Source organism: Oncorhynchus keta, chromosome 5, assembly GCF_023373465.1.
Source record: "Oncorhynchus keta strain PuntledgeMale-10-30-2019 chromosome 5, Oket_V2, whole genome shotgun sequence".
In the NCBI taxonomy this organism is placed as follows: domain Eukaryota; kingdom Metazoa; phylum Chordata; class Actinopteri; order Salmoniformes; family Salmonidae; genus Oncorhynchus; species Oncorhynchus keta.
In genome coordinates this window covers 29079459-29099984 of record NC_068425.1, presented here as the reverse complement: position 1 = coordinate 29099984, position 20526 = coordinate 29079459, and the positions used below count along the sequence as shown (strand labels likewise).

General features: G+C 43.6%; 1 protein-coding gene across 1 annotated transcript in view; it reads left to right on the top strand.

Annotated features, from left to right (window-relative positions):
* spag9a (sperm associated antigen 9a) overlaps positions 1 to 20526 on the top strand; it is a 66133-nt gene that overhangs the window by 29918 nt on the left and 15689 nt on the right. The window contains exons 4-22 of the mRNA XM_052520015.1: positions 687 to 781; positions 3067 to 3217; positions 5169 to 5255; positions 6904 to 7042; positions 7205 to 7298; positions 7452 to 7585; positions 8409 to 8420; positions 11938 to 11995; positions 13258 to 13410; positions 13654 to 13705; positions 13898 to 14028; positions 15422 to 15478; positions 16855 to 17028; positions 17831 to 17960; positions 18065 to 18157; positions 18528 to 18650; positions 19400 to 19592; positions 19829 to 20038; positions 20331 to 20520. Coding sequence (XP_052375975.1) covers positions 687 to 781; positions 3067 to 3217; positions 5169 to 5255; positions 6904 to 7042; positions 7205 to 7298; positions 7452 to 7585; positions 8409 to 8420; positions 11938 to 11995; positions 13258 to 13410; positions 13654 to 13705; positions 13898 to 14028; positions 15422 to 15478; positions 16855 to 17028; positions 17831 to 17960; positions 18065 to 18157; positions 18528 to 18650; positions 19400 to 19592; positions 19829 to 20038; positions 20331 to 20520 — 2276 coding nt within the window. The remainder of the gene's footprint in view (positions 1 to 686; positions 782 to 3066; positions 3218 to 5168; positions 5256 to 6903; positions 7043 to 7204; positions 7299 to 7451; positions 7586 to 8408; positions 8421 to 11937; positions 11996 to 13257; positions 13411 to 13653; positions 13706 to 13897; positions 14029 to 15421; positions 15479 to 16854; positions 17029 to 17830; positions 17961 to 18064; positions 18158 to 18527; positions 18651 to 19399; positions 19593 to 19828; positions 20039 to 20330; positions 20521 to 20526) is intronic.

Genomic DNA, 20526 nt, shown 5'->3' with positions numbered 1-20526 from the left:
ATAGATGATACATAACTACATGGAGCATGTAGAACTAACCTGTCTGTTCTGTCCATTACAGATTATCCATAACTACATGGAGCATGTAGAATTAACCTGTCTGTTCTGTCCATTACAGATGATCCATAACTACATAGAGCATGTAGAACTAACCTGTCTGTTCTGTCCATTACAGATGATCCATAACTACATGGAGCATGTAGAACTAACCTGTCTGTTCTGTCCATTACAGATGATACATAACTACATGGAGCATGTAGAACTAACCTGTCTGTTCTGTCCATTACAGATGATCCATAACAACACAGCATGTAGAACTAACCTGTCTGTTCTGTCCATTACAGATGATCCATAACTACACGGAGCATGTAGAACTAACCTGTCTGTTCTGTCCATTACAGATGATACATAACTACATGGAGCATGTAGAACTAACCTGTCTGTTCTGTCCATTACAGATGATACATAACTACATGGAGCATGTAGAACTAACCTGTCTGTTCTGTCCATTACAGATGATCCATAACTACACGGAGCATGTAGAACTAACCTGTCTGTTCTGTCCATTACAGATGATACATAACTACATGGAGCATGTAGAACTAACCTGTCTGTTCTGTCCATTACAGATGATACATAACTACATGGAGCATGTAGAACTAACCTGTCTGTTCTGTCCATTACAGATGATACATAACTACATGGAGCATGTAGAGAGGATCAAGCTCCACCATATGAGTGTAGTAGAGACTTCAGACTCTGGAACTGTGGGCAGAGTCAGGTAAGGCTTGGTGTTATACAGGTAACTGCCAAAATAATTGAAACACTTGATTAAATGAGGGTACAAAGTCTATTGAAAACAGGTACTTCCACACGGGTCTGTTTCCTGAGATAATTAAGGAATTAACATCCCATCATGCTAAATATTCTGGGCAGGCCATTATTTTGGCTACCATGGCTATGCCCCCATTGGATGACAATGTCCCCCATCCACAGGGGATGAGTGGTTTGATTATTTGACTTGTAACCTTTATTTAACTAGGCAAGTCAGTTAAGATCAAATTGTTATTTATAATGACGGCCTACCCCGGTCAACACTGGGCCAATTGTGCACTGCCGTATGGGACACCCAATCACGGCCTGATGTGATACAGCCTGGATTCAAACCAGGGACTGTAGTGATACCTATTACACTGAGATGCAGTTCCTTAGACTGCTGCGCAACTCGAGAGACAGAGTTGATGAGCATGAAAAAGTACTTAAGTAAAAATACAATAAAGTGCTACTTAAGTCATTTTTTGGTATCTGTGCTTTACTATTCATATTTTTTACAACTTTTCAAATAAAATAAAATTGTATTAGTCACATGCGCAGAATACAACAGGTGTAGTAGACCTTACAGTGAAATGCTTTCTTACAAGCCCTTAATCAACAATGAAGTTTTCAGAAAATACCCCCCCCCAAAAAAGTAAGAGCTAAGAGCAGCAGTAAATAACAATAGCAGGGCTATATACAGGGGGTACCAGTACAGAGTCAATGTGCGGGGGCACCAGTGTCGAGGTAATTGAGGTAATATGTACATGTAGGTAGAGTTATTAAAGTGACTATGCATAGATAATAACAGAGTAGCAGCAGAGTAGAAGGGGGGACAATGCAAAGAGTCTGGGTAGCCATTTGATTAGTTGTTCAGGAGTCTTATGGCTTGGGGGTAGAAGCTGTTTAGAAGCCTCTTGGTTCTAGACTTGGCGCTCCGGTACCGCTTGCCGTGTGGTAGCAGAGAGAACAGTCTATGACTAGGGTGGCTGGAGTCTTTGGTCATTTTTAGGGCCTTTCTCTGACACCTACTGGTATAGAGCTCCTGGACGGCAGGAAGCTTGTCCCCGGTGATGTACTTTTACTTCACTACATTCCTAAAGAATATTATGTTCTTTTTACTCCAAACATTTTCCCTGACACTCAAAGTACTCCTTACATTTTGAATGCTTAGTAGGACAGAAAATGGTCCAATTCGCACACTTATCAAGAGAACATCCCTGGTCATCCCTACTGCCTCTGATCTGGCGGACTCACTAAACACACATGCTTTGTTTGTAATGATGTCAGAGTGTTGGAGTGTGACCCTGGCTATCTGTGAATAAAAAAACAAGACAATTGTGCTGTTTGATTTGCTTAATATAAGGATTTTTAAAATTATTTGTACATTTACTTTTGACACTTAAGTATATTTTAGCAACTACATTTACTTTTGATACTTAAGTATATTTAAAACCAAATACTTTTAGTCTTTTACTCAAGTAATATTTTACTGGGTGACTTTCACTTGAGTGGTTTTCTATTAAAGTATCTTTACTTTTCCTCAAGTATGAGAATTGAGTACTTTTTCCACCACTGCTTATGGGAGATTCTGAAGCGGCGCCTGAGACAGCATTTCCTCCACCATCAACAAGACAACAAATGATGGAATTTCTTGTGGTAGAATGGTGTCACATCCTTCCAATATAGTTCCAGACACTTGTAGAATCTATGTCACGGCACAGTGAAGCTGTTCTCGTTGTGGCCCAACACCCTATTAAGACACTTTATGTTGGTGTTTCCTTTATTTTGTCAGTTACCTGTAGATCATTGTGATCATCTGTTAGCAGGTGTAATTTAATGACATGGAACATTCTAAAAGTATATATTTTTAAATGTTTTATTTAACCAGGGGAGCTCATTGAGACCAAACATTAACATTCCAATAAAACATTTATAAAAACTACAGATTACAATTTAAAAAAACTACAACTTCAACATCTGAGTAAATGTTGACATTTAATCAAGACAAATGCAATTCCTATTTCACAAATTCAACATTAGACTCCTAAACTGCCTTAGCGGAACGAGGGATTCAGGACACTGGGAGTTCTGCAGGTTATTCAAAAAATCGAAACTGAAGGCGGATTCACCTCATTTGTTTAGTAGAGCTTTGTAAACAGAAAGGGAATAGTGAAGTAATCTATGGGACTTTAATGAGGACCAGCCAACCTTTTGATACTGACTGACCCTCTTCCTCTTCTGTCTCTCTAGGAAAGAGCGTCCCATGTCTCTGGGTGTCTTCCCCATGTCAGGAGGGGGGGCAGTTCTGACCCCTGACCTCCAGGCCAGGTCTGAGACGCCGGGTGCAGAGGCCTGGAGGTTCAACGACCTGGAACATCCGCGCTCCAATGCCAGCCTCAAGGTGGGAAATGGGGATGGCTCGATAATAGACACACAGAGATGTGATTGACACAGCCTAGAAAAAAAGGGGGCGAATTAAACTGTCTATTTTAATGATCAGATACATTTGAATAAACCTGAGTCTGTTTATTTCTGCCTGGGTGAGGCTATAGGGCCCTGTTGAAATACATTTGAAATGCCTTTTTTCTGCAAGAAGGGGGGGTTTGGACTAATGCACAGTGTGAGAGAGCAAGGGTGCACCTCAATAGTCTAAAGTGGCTGCCTCCTATTGTTTCCTCCCCCTCATGTGCTTAGAGTACAGGGCTTTGGACTAGGCACGCTTAGCATGTCTATGAAGAGGCCTTTGGAAAGGGCTCTTAGAGGGGAGAGAGTCGGCACCCCTCTGTGATGTCTTCTAGAAGGATCTGGCAGGGGTTTCTGTGTATTCATACAACCGCCCTCCCCTCCTGCATGTTTCAGAGAGGGCCAACTTCATGAATATGCATAACTTAGCAGGATAGAATGCTCCTTATTTAGTCATTTGTCCTCATGCTGTTAGATGTCTGTCAGATGGTAACATAATGACATCATGGCTCTCTGGCGTTGGATGAGATTCTCAGTAGTATACCAAATGCCGTCACTCTCCCCCACAGACCCACAGTCACAAAGACTTACAGTGTGTTATTGTACCGTCCTGAACGGGGCTTTGCAGGTCCTTTACATAAGCGGTAGGAATAAGCATCACCACTTTGAATATTACTGCATGGAGTCTGTACACATATCTGTTTTTCTCTTCAGTGATGATGATACCCTAAGGGTGCCTGTGTTATTTCGGCTGCTACTCCGCTTCTTTCAGAAGTGGGGCATGGTCTCCGTGACGAGGGGTAGACGGTCTGTGCCGTGGTACATTCTGGGATAGAGGCTGCTGGCAGGCACCCAATCCCTGGGGGAGAGAGAGCGCAGGCCGGCACGTGATTGGATGTTTTGACTCTTTGTAAATGAGTAGTTGTATTGATTGTCAAAATGTTCTACTACACAACATTTTATGGCGTGGCCTACCTAGAAATAGCTTTTTCTTTTTGGAATCGTCTATTGTTGATCTGTAAGTGTAGTGACAGTGGTATCTCTTAGACTGTATTGGTTTTCTTTATATAGGCTAGAAATACTCAGTCCCAGCACTCAAAGCCGGTTGAAATTATGTCATAAGAACAAGTTGGGGGTTATGTGCAAACCCCATGTTGACATGACCATAGTTTTCTGACATGTATTCTCTTCAGATGAACTGCTCTGAGATCATTAACAAATGCCATCGGTCACTCACTACTATTGATTAAGCACTGCTCTCGTCCAGCTGTCAATTCAAACAGCAAACATATGTCTCGCAGCCATTAACCAAATGCTGTGTGCCATTTCAACCAGATTACCACTGCTTCTGATGCCTGGACTTTTAGAATGGTATCGGAATCATTCATTGCAATAACCCGTCTCTTACCCATACAGAATAACATAGAAAAGGGAGATTGCAGCCACCAATGAAGGATGTGAACATATGTATTTTCAGATTTAGTTTGTAATTCGAGTGTGTTCAGGGTTTTTGGGTTCTCCCATAAATAAGGGCGACCTCATAAGCGTTCAACCCAAAGAGTCACTATGTGAGTAACTCAAACCCTAAATTTCATTGACACAATAATACTCTGACTATGTAAGTAGAGTTCTTCTGTATGGTTCAGTGACTGGACTTCATAGGCTTCAGTCAGCTGTGGTGAGATGGTAGTCACTGGGCTAGTGGGTCGCCTCAAAACCTCCCACATGTTGAATCTAATAACCTTGACTTTCAGCCAGCCATCACCAGCTGTGAGCAATGTAGACCGATACTCACACACACTCACACACACACACACGCTTGGCAGTGTGTGTTGCCTCAGTGCTTCTGCAGAAATGCGCCTCTTCATTGTATCTCTCTTCCCAAGCAGTTGGATGCAGACGACCCCCCAGGGAAAAGGGATGGTTACAGTACGCTGCAGATCTCTTGGGGGAATTCTCTCCCAGACGACTGCAAGGTAGTTGTCTCTGTGGTGGTGGAGAAGAAAAGCGTCACTGCAACCCGCTTGTACATGCCATGGAGACCCCATGTTGTGTGTGTGTGTGTGGGCTTTAGTAGTTGTCTTCATTGTGCTGATTCATTTTTTCAGAGCAAGCAGCATCTCTTTGCGCATTATTCAAAATCCCTCACTTCACAGACCGCCTGAGCCCAATGCAACCATGTCAGGTTTCCCTTCAAATCCTAGATAGATCCTCCTCAGTGAGCTAAAGGAACAGTCCATGATCACCTCCATTTAGTTCCTCCCCTAAAATGAGCTGTTTTGATCAGTCAGTGGTCTGTAGAGTGGGGAAGGCGTGGTTCCATTCAGCTTCTATGTTGTCGTGTTTTGCCAAGCTGCATGGTACTAGCTGTACTTCTTACACAAGCTGTTGCTGTCCTAGCTCCATTTCATTGTTTTCACGTGAACTTGGAAGCAAATTGTCTCACAGTATGTTGTTATCTCACAGTTTTAGCATAACACTCTCCGTAGTTAAATAACAGTCTTCGTAGTTATAACACTCTTTGTAGTTTTACACAGTAGAACTCCACTCTGTACTTTTCTATCTTATTGTACTCTATGTAGACTTAACATTGGAGATTAGTTCACTTATTATTGTGTTGTCATTCATAGTGAATCTTGTGTTTGTTTCTGTTATGAGATGACCTTTGAGTTGTGTGTGTGTTCTGTGTTGTTGTCTCTCAGTGAAGGAATGGCACCCTCCACTGGGCCCATGATTGGTTTATGTTCTGTGTTGACCTCTGACCTCTTGTGAAGTCCATGTGAACCCTGTGATCTGATGTGAAGTGTGAATTAGTGTGTATTAGCTGTTGACTGTGTTCTACCCTTCCTTGTCCCAGTCAACATGTTCCTGGTCCTGAGCTCAAACTACACAAAATAGATCATCTACCATCAAATTCATATTTGATTATTGTACAGAATAATGGATACCAATTTCAGTTTTCAGAGCCCAATGAAAAAGCCATCACTTCAAATAAATACCTTTAAGAAATGTTATATATTAAAATGAAACATTTTTACTCCCGAGTCGCACAGTAGTCTAAGGCACTGCATCTCAGTGCAAGAGGCGTCACTACAGCTCCTGGTTTGAATCCAGGCTGAATTACATCCAGCTGTGATTGGGAGTCCCAATGGGCGGCACACAATTGGCCCAGCATTGTCCGGGTTTGGCCGGTGTAGGCCGTCATTGTAAATAAGAATTTGTTCTTAACTGACTCATAATAGAATACATTTTTAATGGAAGTTGATGGATCACGGGAGATGGGTTTCTGTCTGTACTACTTGTATCCTCAATGTCTGTAACTAGTGCTTGTTTAGTTTTGTCCCCAGCTCCAGTGTGATTGCTTTAAGCCAGGCTGAGCTGTGGTGTTGTGGTGTCTCCCCTGTCGGACCTGTTACCATGGTGACGTCCCTGTGTTCCTTAGTTCCTGTTCTGTCTCTACTTTACCTAGCACTAGAGGCAGGAGTTTTTCCTCCGCACATGACCGTACCATGAAAAACTCTGGGCCCTAGTTCAGGAAAATGGGTCAAGGTCAGGGTTAGGGTTAACCTTTGACTCTTGACCTCTCTATGACCTCTATGATGACCCTATCGGTTGTGGTTGCAGGACGAGCTGTCGGACCTTGGCCCAAAGTCGGTCACTCCCATGTCCACCACGGCCTCGGACGTCGCCATGGAGGGGGAGGGGCCAAACAGTAAGAGCATGGAGTTGCTGGCGGCACTGGGGAACAGGTCAATATCAGTGGGTATGAAATGTTACTCACGATACTACAACTAAATCCTCACGACAAGTATTTTAATGGTAGATGACAGAGAGACTTGTCTTTGTATCCATTCTTGATGATCTAATAGCACATAATGAAGGTCTCTTAGATTTGATTCTATTCCATATTATATGTGTCCTGTAGGTTTGCCAGAGAACGAGGATAGCTCAGAGGTGCATGACATCATTGAGTCCACCCCTGAACTGGACATGGACCTCAGTGGATACAAAGCATCCAGGTAACCCCTACAAAACCATGACCATATAGTCAACTTGGGATAAATCCTCTCTTTCATTGACAAATTGAGACGACAATTTAGACCTTGAAATACATTGGGTTTTACTCCTGTACAATGTGCTAAATGCTAACTGCTAATCCCTCCACTATGCAGCACCCCGACCAAAGGAGGCATTGGCATTGAGAACATGGCGTTTGACCGCAACACAGACTCTCTGTTTGCGGAGCTGTCGTCTGCAGGCATAGGGGACGTCATCGGAGACGTGGACGAGGGGGCCGACCTGCTGGGTAAGCGAGGGAAGGACCTCTTTCCTATAGCAGCAAAACACCTCCAAGGATGTGTAGTGTTTAGGATTGTAGTAACATTGTTATAACACTAGTGACTCTATGGTAATGAAATATAACACCTTTAACAATATGTGGCTATTTTAGTAATGTTGTAGTAACATTGTAGTAACGTTATGATAATGAATTACAACACAAGGATCTGTTTCTAAATAAGCTATTCTGTAAGAACTAAATTAAGCCTGACACCTTCAAGAAATAGTATTCATTTTCCCCCAGCATTACAGCAACTTTTGGGAAGATTTATCTATTTTAAAAAATGGACAAACAAACTGTGTGACACTGTCAACTACAAAGTTCAACAATTGGATTCATTTAAAAGTGTATCTTTAGAATATGTCTCTTGACAGATGAAGTGAAACTAGTTTTGGAATGTCTTTTGACAGATGGAGTTGAACTAGTTTTGGGATGACTTGTGTTAACCCCTTGTGAGTGTCTGAGTGTGTTGTTTACCCAGGTGACCTCCCTACGTGGTTCCTGCTTCTGTGTTCAATGCATGCTAACTCATGCATTACTATAGTAGCAGGCCACTGAGTTAGACAATAAACTGACACTATTTTACTACATTCAGCTCACTAATACACGCTGGCTGTTGCACTGAAGTGAAATAACCGTTGCTGTTAGGTAAAAACAAAGCTAAAGTGGATTTAGAAATTCTGCTTGTATAAGTTGAAAGTCATTCTCTGCTGTTAGCTCCATCAGTGTCTAACCCGCCTTTCTCTCTCCTCGTTGTGTCCTCTCCTCTGGCTCTTGTCCCTAACCCCAGTGGAGTACTCTGGTGTGTATTATGACCTCAAAACCTCTCCTTTGTTATTTCTCCTCTGATATCTCTCTCTATGCCCTCAGAGAAAAACTCTATTCCAGGGATGGGTATCTGCAGTTGTGGGTGCAGGATTTTGCTCCACCCTAACACACCTGACTTAATTAAAGCAAACATGGTCTATATTGGAAAACCATGGCTAGTTTTTCAGGAACAAAAGCCTGCCTGTATACACTGTGGCCCTTCAGGACCAGTTGCCCATCCCTGCTCTACATTTGGCCTGCTCTACATTCGGCCTCTCACCACCTCATATCTACAGCTCATTGCTCTACTACTACTGCCTTGACCTGCATTTGACCCCCGCTCCTCGCTAGCATTACAGTGGAAACAAAAGTTGATCACAAGATGAAACCAGACATATGAAAACTGTTAGAAGGGCTAAATGCATTTGGAAAATGTTTGTTCTTCATATAACTGCTTTGGTTATACTGATTTCTGTCTAACATGCACCATAAGCATGAAGAATAACTCATCGTACAGCTTTAATAACACATTTTTTACTATACAGCTGAAATAGTTTTAGTCTGTGTGTTTGTTTTTATAGCTTCTCTAGCTTTCCCAACTGTCTCTCTACCCTAGAACTGTAACTCATTCCTTTCCCCACTAGCCTGTTAGGAGTACCCCAGCTCTCATTCCTTTCCCCACTAGCCTGTTAGGAGTACCCTAGTTCTCATTCCTTTCCCCACTAGCCTGTTAGGAGTACCCTAGCTCTCATTCCTTTCCCCACTAGGCTGTTAGGAGTACCCTAGCTCTCATTCCTTTCCCCACTAGCCTGTTAGGAGTACCCTAGCTCTCATTCCTTTCCCCACTAGCCTGTTAGGAGTACCCTAGCTCTCATTCCTTTCCCCACTAGCATGTTAGGAGTACCCTAGCTCTCATTCCTTTCCCCACTAGCCTGTTAGGAGTACCCTAGCTCTCATTCCTTTCCCCACTAGCCTGTTAGGAGTACCCTAGCTCTCATTCCTTTCCCCACTAGCCTCTTAGGAGTACCCTAGTTCTCATTCCTTTCCCCACTAGCCTGTTAGGAGTACCCTAGCTCTCATTCCTTTCCCCACTAGCCTGTTAGGAGTACCCTAGCTCTCATTCCTTTCCCCACTAGCCTGTTAGGAGTACCCTAGTTCTCATTCCTTTCCCCTCTAGCATGTTAGGAGTACCCTAGCTCTCATTCCTTTCCCCACTAGCCTGTTAGGAGTACCCTAGCTCTCATTCCTTTCCCCACTAGCCTGTTAGGAGTACCCTAGCTCTCATTCCTTTCCCCACTAGCCTGTTAGGAGTACCCTAGCTCTCATTCCTTTCCCCACTAGCCTGTTAGGAGTACCCTAGCTCTCATTCCTTTCCCCACTAGCCTGTTAGGAGTACCCTAGCTCTCATTCCTTTCCCCACTAGCATGTTAGGAGTACCCTAGCTCTCATTCCTTTCCCCACTAGCCTGTTAGGAGGACCCTAGCTCTCATTCCTTTCCCCACTAGCCTGTTAGGAGTACCCTAGCTCTCATTCCTTTCCCCACTAGCCTCTTAGGAGTACCCTAGTTCTCATTCCTTTCCCCACTAGCCTGTTAGGAGTACCCTAGCTCTCATTCCTTTCCCCCACTAGCCTGTTAGGAGTACCCTAGCTCTCATTCCTTTCCCCACTAGCCTGTTAGGAGTACCCTAGTTCTCATTCCTTTCCCCTCTAGCATGTTAGGAGTACCCTAGCTCTCATTCCTTTCCCCACTAGCCTGTTAGGAGTACCCTAGCTCTCATTCCTTTCCCCACTAGCCTGTTAGGAGTACCCTAGCTCTCATTCCTTTCCCCACTAGCCTGTTAGGAGTACCCTAGCTCTCATTCCTTTCCCCACTAGCCTGTTAGGAGTACCCTAGCTCTCATTCCTTTCCCCACTAGCCTGTTAGGAGTACCTTAGCTCTCATTCCTTTCCCCACTAGCATGTTAGGAGTACCCTAGCTCTCATTCCTTTCCCCTCTAGCATGTTAGGAGTACCCTAGCTCTCATTCCTTTCCCCACTAGCCTCTTAGGAGAACCCTAGCTCTCATTCCTTTCCCCACTAGCCTCTTAGGAGTACCCTAGCTCTCATTCCTTTCCCCACTAGCATGTTAGGAGTACCCTAGCTCTCATTCCTTTCCCCACTAGCATGTTAGGAGTACCCTAGCTCTCATTCCTTTCCCCACTAGCATGTTAGGAGTACCCTAGCTCTCATTCCTTTCCCCACTAGCCTGTTAGGAGTACCCTAGCTCTCATTCCTTTCCCCACTAGCCTGTTAGGAGTACCCTAGCTCTCATTCCTTTCCCCACTAGCCTGTTAGGAGTACCCTAGCTCTCATTCCTTTCCCCACTAGCATGTTAGGAGTACCCTAGCTCTCATTCCTTTCCCCACTAGCATGTTAGGAGTACCCTAGCTCTCATTCCTTTCCCCACTAGCATGTTAGGAGTACCCTAGCTCTCATTCCTTTCCCCACTAGCATGTTAGGAGTACCCTAGCTCTCATTCCTTTCCCCACTAGCCTGTTAGGAGTACCCTAGCTCTCATTCCTTTCCCCACTAGCATGTTAGGAGTACCCTAGCTCTCATTCCTTTCCCCACTAGCATGTTAGGAGTACCCTAGCTCTCATTCCTTTCTCCACTAGCCTGTTAGGAGTACCCTAGCTCTCATTCCTTTCCCCACTAGCATGTTAGGAGTACCCTAGCTCTCATTCCTTTCCCCACTAGCATGTTAGGAGTACCCTAGCTCTCATTCCTTTCTCCACTAGCCTGTTAGGAGTACCCTAGCTCTCATTCCTTTCCCCACTAGCATGTTAGGAGTACCCTAGCTCTCATTCCTTTCTCCACTAGCCTGTTAGGAGTACCCTAGCTCTCATTCCTTTCCCCACTAGCATGTTAGGAGAACCCTAGCTCTCATTCCTTTCCCCACTAGCCTGTTAGGAGTACCCTAGCTCTCATTCCTTTCCCCACTAGCCTGTTAGGAGTACCTTAGCTCTCATTCCTCCGTTGTGTTTCTCATACATACCTCATGTCTCACTCTCTCCACCTCTCTCTCGTTTTCTTGCCTGACTTGGATTGCATGGTTTTCTCAGACCTTAGCTTGCTCGGTAAGACCTCACCCGCTCGCTCCATCCTACTCTGTTGCGACATGTAACATGTTCTGTGTGGTGGCTGTTGGGGTTGTCCCTGTTTTGTACTTCATAGAAATATCTCACTATGAGGTATTTAACACCCTGAATGGACTGATTCTTTATTATATCTATATGAATATTAAAGTCAGTCAATGTGACGATGTGTTCATCCATTGAAGTAAATGCACCTCCATAAATATTGATTTATTTTGGATGAAGATTTTAAAAACATAGTTGATTAAGAACTATTTGATACATAATAGAATCTATCCAGACCTTCTACACATGCTGTTCTGTAAACTCCAGTTGTATGAACACAAAGCAGAAAACGAGGTCATTTCTCCCCTGGCTGGTGTTGCTCCTTGTTTACAGGTATGGGTCGTGAGGTTGAGAACCTGATCACGGAGAACACACAACTAATGGAGACAAAGTAAGAAAAACACACTGAGATGGGTGTAGTTTTAGATTTATTTGACGTTTATACTCAACAAAAATATAAACGCAACATGCAACAATTTCAAGGATTTGATTTACAGTTCCATAAATTCATTAGGTCCTAATCTATGGATTTCACATGACTGGGAATACAGAAATGCATCCGTTGGTCACAGATACCTTAAAGAAAATGTAGGGGTGTAGATCAGAAAACCAGTCAGTATCTGGTGTGACCACCATTTGCCTCATGCAGCGTGACACATCTCCTTCACATAAAGCTGATCAGGCTGTTGATTGTGGCCTGGGGAATGTTGTCCCACTCTTCAATGGTTGTGCGAAGTTTCTGGATATTGGCGGGAACTGGAACATGCTGTCCTACACATCGATCTAGAGCATCCCAAACATGCTCAAGGGGTGACATGTCTGGTGAGTATGCAGGCCATAGAAGAACTGGGACGTTTTCAGCTTCCAGGAATTGTGTACAGATCCTTGAGACACGGGGCCGTGCATTATCATGCTGGAACGTGAGGTGATGGCGGCAGATGAATGGCACGACAATGGGCCTCAATATCTCATCATGTTATCTGCCCATACCATAACCCCACCGCCACCGTGGAGCACTCTGTTCACAACGTCGACATCAGCAAACCGCTCGCCCACGCGATGCCATACACATGGTCTGCGACTGTGTGGCTTATGGTAGAGAAATGAACAGGAAATTCTCTGGCAACAGCTCTGGTGGACATTCCTGTAGTCAGCGTGGCAATTGCACGTTCCCTCAATTTGAGACATCTATGGCATTGTGTTGTGTGACAAAAAATTACATTTTAGAGTGGCCTTTTATTGTCCCCACCACAAGGTGTGTAATCAGCTTATTGAAATGCCACACCTGTCAGGTGGATGGATAATCTTGGCAAAGGAGAAATGCTCACTAACAGGGATGTAAACAAATTTCAGCACAAACATTTTAGAGAAAGAAGCTTTTTGTTTCTGGGATCTTTTATTTCAGCTCATGAAACATGGGACTAACACTTTACATGTTGCATTTATATTTTTGTTCAATGTATACCCCCCAAAGTTATTAAAATGTTATTCATCTTTTAAACTGGTCTAAAGTCTATTCCATATTTAGATGTATTTAGCTTTGTAGATTCCACTATACCGGACTGTATACTGGAAGCACAACATAACACAAACAGCTTGCATGCAGTGTTGTAAGGTGTCACATTCATTCCTTTCCCCCCTTGTTTCCTGTAGGAACGCTCTGAATGTGGTGAAGAATGACCTGATAGCGCGGGTGGATGAGCTGTCGTGTGAGAAGGATGTGTTGCAGGGGGAACTAGACGCTGTGACACAGACCAGGAAACACCTGGAGGAGAAGAACAGAGAGCTGGAGGAGGAGCTCAAGAAGTGGGTGAACAACAACAACAACACACACTACACACTACTGATCATGTACGTTCTACACCTGTTGTATTCAGGGCATGTGACAAATCAGATTTGATTTGACAACAGCAACACACCATATTAATATGGCCACCCCAATTATAAGACTGTTTTTAGGGAAGTCACCAAGAGTAAACCGTCAACATGAACACATGGCATAGCATATTGTTGATGAACCTGATTGAACCAATTATTCTGTTTTTCCAGAGTGCGTGTGGAGATGGAGGAGGTGAAAGGGAAGCCAAACGAGGAAGAGGATGTGAGTGCCTCTTACCATATGTATAACATTGTCCTGTATAATGTGACTGTACCTCTTCATGTCCTATAATGGTGCCCTTTTCTATATTGTAATCACTGTTAAATGTACCTTCCTTAAAATTCAGCTTGTTACTGTGATTGGTGCGTTGTATGTCCGACCAATTAAAAACACCCTCTCTCTCTGGTGTTCCAGAGTGACGTTCCTACAGCCCAGAGGAAGAGGTTCACCAGGGTAGAGATGGCTAGAGTCCTCATGGAGAGGAACCAGTACAAGGAGAGACTGATGGAATTACAGGAGGCTGTTAGGTGGACAGAGATGATCAGGTGAGGAGGAGGAGAGGAGAGAGTAGGATTGAAGGGAATCGAATAGAGCCAGTATACAATGCAATCCCTCAGCTAATCATGTATTTTTAAACAATATGGCCAATTAAACAATTTGGTCAATTATATCTCCACATTTTAAGAGGACTTTCCTCTTAATCTGAATGCTAGACTTGAAACTAGGCCACTGCCATACACTTGAGTCAGTGGCGGTCGGTGCCATTTAAGATCAGGGAGGACAATTTTTAATGAGCATGGCCTTATTTCTATTACAGCATATTGGATAAATGTCATTCACATTCCCCATTTTTTCCCGCTTGCTTCCGTTTAAGATTTGTTTTTCAACAGAATCGGCAGAATGAATACACCCCTGATCACCTGCAAACACAGTTCGCTTTCATAGAAGCCACATACAAACAGCATAATCACTTTGCTTGTTGTATGATTCCTTCTCACATCCACGTTCTCTCCTCGTCTCACCTTTTCCCTTCGCTTGTGGACTTCATTGCACAACACAACAGCTGTCTGTGCCCAGGCGCAAATGATCGCTAACCACTACACCAAGCCTACATTGTTGTCACCATGTTAGCTAATGTCATAGTCAACATATCTACCAGAACTAATGTGTTAGTAAACCTGCTACAATCATGCATTACGGTGTACAGCCAGTAAGCAGTTTAGCAGTTACACTGGTGAGCCCCGTGGCAATACATTTATTAAAACAAAAGCTTACCTTGACATGAAAGAGTTCCAATGTTGGATAGCCATAGCCAGCCAGCTAACAAGAGAGAGAGGCTCAATATATATATATATATATATATTTTTTTCTAGAATCAGATACCTACATGAAGGAATAGGCAAAGGACTATGGATACAACATATTCATCTTTTCTCCAGTTGTTTCCATGGCCTCTGCTATAGTAATATGCAACAGTTGCTTTATAACTGGTTCCCAGAGTGACGTCAACGTTCATTGTTTCAGAACACCAAACTTCCAGAATGTTCAAAAGTAAATAAACATTTTTGGAGATCAAATGTTAATAAATAGAATGAAACATAATACTATGTTGCCTAGTGAAGGGTTTCGTTCTCCACAACCCCTTTCATATACACTCTTTAAGCTCCACTCTGAGACTCCACTCTGAGACTCCACTCTGAGACTCCACTCTGAAAGCATCCGTCTGCTCTATCCTTGCTCTACCAATTGAAATGAATGAGTTGAAGGGATAGTTCAGGGAAAGGACATAGTTATCTAAATATCTCTTTACTTAGAAGGCTTTTTATGGACAAGGAGTGACTGCAATCAACACTTTGGTTTGGTTAAACTAACCAATGTCGTAAGTAATTGTGCTGAACAGTCCCTTTAACATGATGCCATGTTGTGTTGTCTTACCAGAGCCTCCAGAGAAAACCCTTCCCTTACTGAGAAGAAGAAATCCAGCATCTGGCAATTGTAAGCAGTCTCCTTCAATGACTACCTGTACGAAATAACTCCTAGGAATTATATACATTTCTGATATGATGTATTCAACACTATCAACATGATATCTTATGCTAACATTCTGGAAATTCCATCCCTGTTTTCTTTCTTTTTGGATGTGCTATTAAATGTTCAGTCTTAGGTAAATGTTTTAAACATCATAGCCATCCCTCTCGTCCCCCTTGGTACACTAACTACAGTCTAGCCATGGGTTTAAATACTATTTCAAATCCTTTCAAATACTTTAGCTTTGCTTGATTGAGCTTGCCTATTGCAATGGAACCAATAGAAAATTCCCAACTGTGTATATCTCACCCACCTGGCAGTCCATGCAGGCTAAAGCAAACGTTCAAAGTATTTGAAGGATTTTAAATAGTATTTGAACCCAGGTCTGCTACAGTCCCCTGAACAATAGACATATCCTGGATGTGTACTACTCTTCATGTTTTCCATCCAATCCACAAACAAATCAGTCCAATGTGATTCTCTTGCCCCCCCCGCCTGCCCCTGTTGCCTTATGTTGTCCTGCTAGTCTGCTTAAAGACTGCTGAGAGGGAGAGGTCTATGTCAGCTGATTGTACCTCCTTCATGTCCTCTCAGAAGTTGTATTTCTTAACAGGAAAATGTATGGACAAGTGCTTCGTTCTGCAATAGGCCTATAACCTGTTGTAGTGCGGATATTTAAATATGTCCAACTCTTTATTAATGCGCATTCTTGTAAGATCTACTGTCCATTACAGTATGATGTGTAGACATATGAAGAAAATAATGAACAATATAATTGCAAGCTTCTTTTGATCAACTGACAGAGGTGTCCTCCTTCATCCCTGTGAGTTTTACTGTGATTAACTGTCTTAACATGGGGCTCTTTCCTCTTACTGTGCTGTGGAGCTCATTGTAATCACATGTTATGCAGACTATTGAAATCTATCTGCTTGATTACCATCTGTCCCACACTATCAGATTGCTATCTGCTATCGACATTCAGATAACATATGCCAAAACTTATTATTATATATATTATTATTATATTATATACAAACACAGAAATACACAGGTGTAGGTGTCCTAATATACAGTACTAGTGTACTGTATGTAAGCTTATAATACTATATATTAATATGTATAATATGTATGAGTTAAGGGGCCACGAATGGTATTGTGATGTGTGGGCCTTGGCTTTGTTAATCAACGTTCCCAAATCCCCAGCATGCTTCACTTCACTATACTTGAGGTGATGGTGGTGGTGGTGGGTGACTGTTTACTGTTGGTTGGTGGTTGACCCCCGGCCTTGCTCCTCCCTATACCAACCCCCCTTCGCATCCCTATTGTTTCTCTCTCCCCCGCAGTTTCAGCCGCCTCTTTAGCCCCTCCTCCAGCACGGCAGTGATGAAGAAGGCGGAGTCCCAGGGGAGGGAGGTGAAGTACACGCCCCCAGCAGGAGGGGGAATGAAGAAGAGGAGCAGCACCTTCTCCCAGTTCCCCACCGAGAAGTCCAAGGCCTTCGACTTCCTCAACGAGGAGTGAGTAGTGACACAGCACTCATTCTGTCATGTGTTAGTACTGTTGTAGCTCTCCTTATTCCTCTCTTGACCTCTGCCATGATGAGCTATGGTCATTCACTCCATGTATTACACAGCACTTATAATAGAATCATGGATATGTGGGTCAACTACTTATGATGGTTAGAACTGTTCATGACCTGTTCTATTTTAGAACTCTTCAAAACCTGTTCTATTTTAGAACTCTTCATAACCTGTTCTATTTTAGAACTGTTCATAACCTGTTCTATTTTAGAACTCTTCAAAACCTGTTCTATTTTAGAACTCTTCATAACCTGTTCTATTTTAGAACTGTTCATAACCTGTTCTATTTTAGAACTCTTCATAACCTGTTCTATTTTAGAACTGTTCATAACCTGTTCTATTTTAGAACTGTTCACAACCTGTTCTATTTTAGAACTCTTCATAACCTGTTCTATTTTAGAACTCTTCATAACCTGTTCTATTTTAGAACTGTTCACAACCTGTTCTATTTTAGAACTGTTCACAACCTGTTCTATTTTAGAACTCTTCATAACCTGTTCTATTTTAGAACTCTTCATAACCTGTTCTATTTTAGAACTCTTCATAACCATGCTACACAAACGTTCATATACTCCTAGGGCTTGTTTCTCATGACCCATATTGGGCATATTTCTGGACCTCAAAGCTTTTTCATTGGAGAATCTCATTTGACAGTGCTTTCTAGTCCAGGATTCAGCAAACCAGCCCATAATGTAATTTTTTGTAATGAAATTCCCTTTTTATCCTGTCTCCCTGTCAGAATGGACCCGTGCGCCTCTCCGTCCCGTAGGGAGCAAAAGAGGGCCCAGTACAGACAGGTCAAAGCCCACATGCAGAAGGAGGATGGACAGGTACAGGCCCACGGATGGAGTCTACCCAGCAAATCTAAGGTAGGAGAGGAGGGGATGGGAGGGAGAGAGAGAGGGAGAGAGTTCGCAATAATACCCATATCCAAGTTTTTATTTTTTATATGACATCTTGTGTGTCCTTTCAGGTAGTGAACGGGGGCCCAACAGAGAACAAAGAGAAGAATCTACCTGTGCCAGTCTACCTGAGGCCCCTGGACCAGAAAGATGCTTCTATGAAGGTGAGCACAGCACACACTGTGATTAAGTTAACTTCATTTTGATCTGTGAAAACATACATTACAATTGTGCACAATGCAACATTTGAATACCAAGTTGTGATACACAAGTATAATACATGTTTTGCAATGGAGGCTGCTGAGGGGAGGATGGCTCATAATAATGGCTGGAATGGAGCAAATGGAATGGCATCAAACACATGGAAACTTTGTGTTTGATGTTGTTGATACCTTTCCACTCATTCCGCTCCAGCCATTACCACGTTCCCGTCCTCCCTAATTAAGGTGCCACTAACCTCCTGTGGTGTATTGAGCTTTTTTAAATGAAATTTCTATAAATTGTACGTTGTTTGATTGATTGATATGTCTGCAGCTGTGGTGTGCTGCGGGTGTGAACATGTCAGGAGGGAAGATCAGAGAGGGAGGGTCCATGTTGGAAGGACAGAGCAGGAAGGGCTCTGTGAGCAGCCTGGACCATTTAGAAACAGAGAACAAGGTAAGGGCGAGGTGTTTTGAGCATGTTGGCCAAGGGGGGTGTACCCGTACCTTAAGCACCTTGACGTAAGGAGGGTGTCTTATCAGGATCACAGGACAGTATATGGAAACTTCTGACTGTTTTAGAGAGCTTGTATATCAGTCAACAAAAGTACTGTAAGCTGGAACTTTATACAATATAAGTGTGTTTAAAACAGTTTAATACTGTTTTTGAGAGCTTGTACTGTAAATGACTGGAGAAAGCAGACTGGATGGTAATACATACAGACACAAGTTAAAGCTCTCATATTTACGAGTACTGGCCTCAAGCCATCATGACAGGCCTCAGTCAAGTCAACATTGTTAGCCCTTATACATACTAGTCCTGGTATAATGGAGCTCATGATCAGTCTGTCCTGTCCTTGCTCATGATCAGTCTGTCCTGTCCTTGCTCATGACCAGCCTGTCCTGTCCTTTGCTTATGATCAGTCTGTCCTGTCCTTGCTCATGATCAGTCTGTCCTGTCCTTGCTCATGACCAGCCTGTCCTGTCCTTTGCTTATGATCAGTCTGTCCTGTCCTTGCTCATGATCAGCCTGTCCTGTCCTTGCTCATGATCAGCCTGTCCTGTCCTTGCTCATGATCAGTCTGTCCTGTCCTTACTCATGATCAGTCTGTCCTGTCCTTGCTCATGATCAGTCTGTCCTGTCCTTACTCATGATCAGTCTGTCCTGTCCTTGCTCATGATCAGCCTGTCCTGTCCTTGCTTCAGGAGCAGGAGAAAGGTGACCAGGAGAAGGAGAAGGAGCTGCGCCTGCAGGATGAGATGTCCTGCAGGGTGTGGATCTGTACCAGTACCCACTCCTCTACTAAAGTCATGGTGCTGGAGGCCAACCAGCCCTCTGACCTGCTGGACAGCTTCTACGCCTGCAACTCACACGTCCTCTGCATCGCCAGCATACCAGGTGTGTGTGTGATGTTTGTGTGTAGTTTGTGTGTGTATGTTTGTGTACAGTTTATGAGGAATTTATAGTATTAAAATTCCTCATAATGTCTCAAGATGGGTCTGTATATGTCAGTGTTGGCTGGTGTTACGTTCAATCAGATGAAGGGGTCATTGTAATGTCTGAATGGAATGAATAAAACGCTACTGTGTGTGTGTGTGCTCACTTCTGTGTGTTTTCACATGTCTGTTTCTTAGGTGTGTTGGAGACAGACTACCCTGCAGGGGAGGAGCTACCTGTACCCCAGGACCTGGAGTCCGGGCCAGTTGATGGCGTGTCATTGACAGGCAGCGTGGCCAGTCTGGGCTCCGCGGGCAGCGACGGCGCCTTGGCAACGGAAGGGACCACCGCCGTCCTCCAGATGGCCGGGGCAGGGCTCAATGACCTCCCGGCCCAGCACAGCTCAGGTAACACAGACACAGGAACTGGCCGCGGTTCAGGACATTATAGCAGTGGTCACCTCCATCACTAGTCCTGGAGAGATACAGGGTTTGAAGGCATGTGTTCCTGCCCAGAACTATACCATTTCATTCAACCAGGAGTAGTTGAATGAGGGGTTTTAGTGTTGGCATTTTCACACTTTCACACACATTAAAACGGGGTATGCCCTGGGTTCTACCCTGAATGATCCTTTTGTATCTAATGCATACTTACTGTAATATTTTCTCTCTACATATTCCCCCTACCTCCACCCAACAGTGGATCTGTCCAGAGAGCCCAGTCCTGCAGAGGATGGGGTCCCCACGGCGGAAGAGGCCACAGAGGCTACAGAGGAGGGGGAGGAGAACCAGGGGCTGGTCGTCAGTCAGCCAGGCATCTACACAGAACACGTGTTCACAGACCCTCTGGGAGCCGGCCACCATGAGTCCTCCACTGCAGACACACAGAGGTGAGA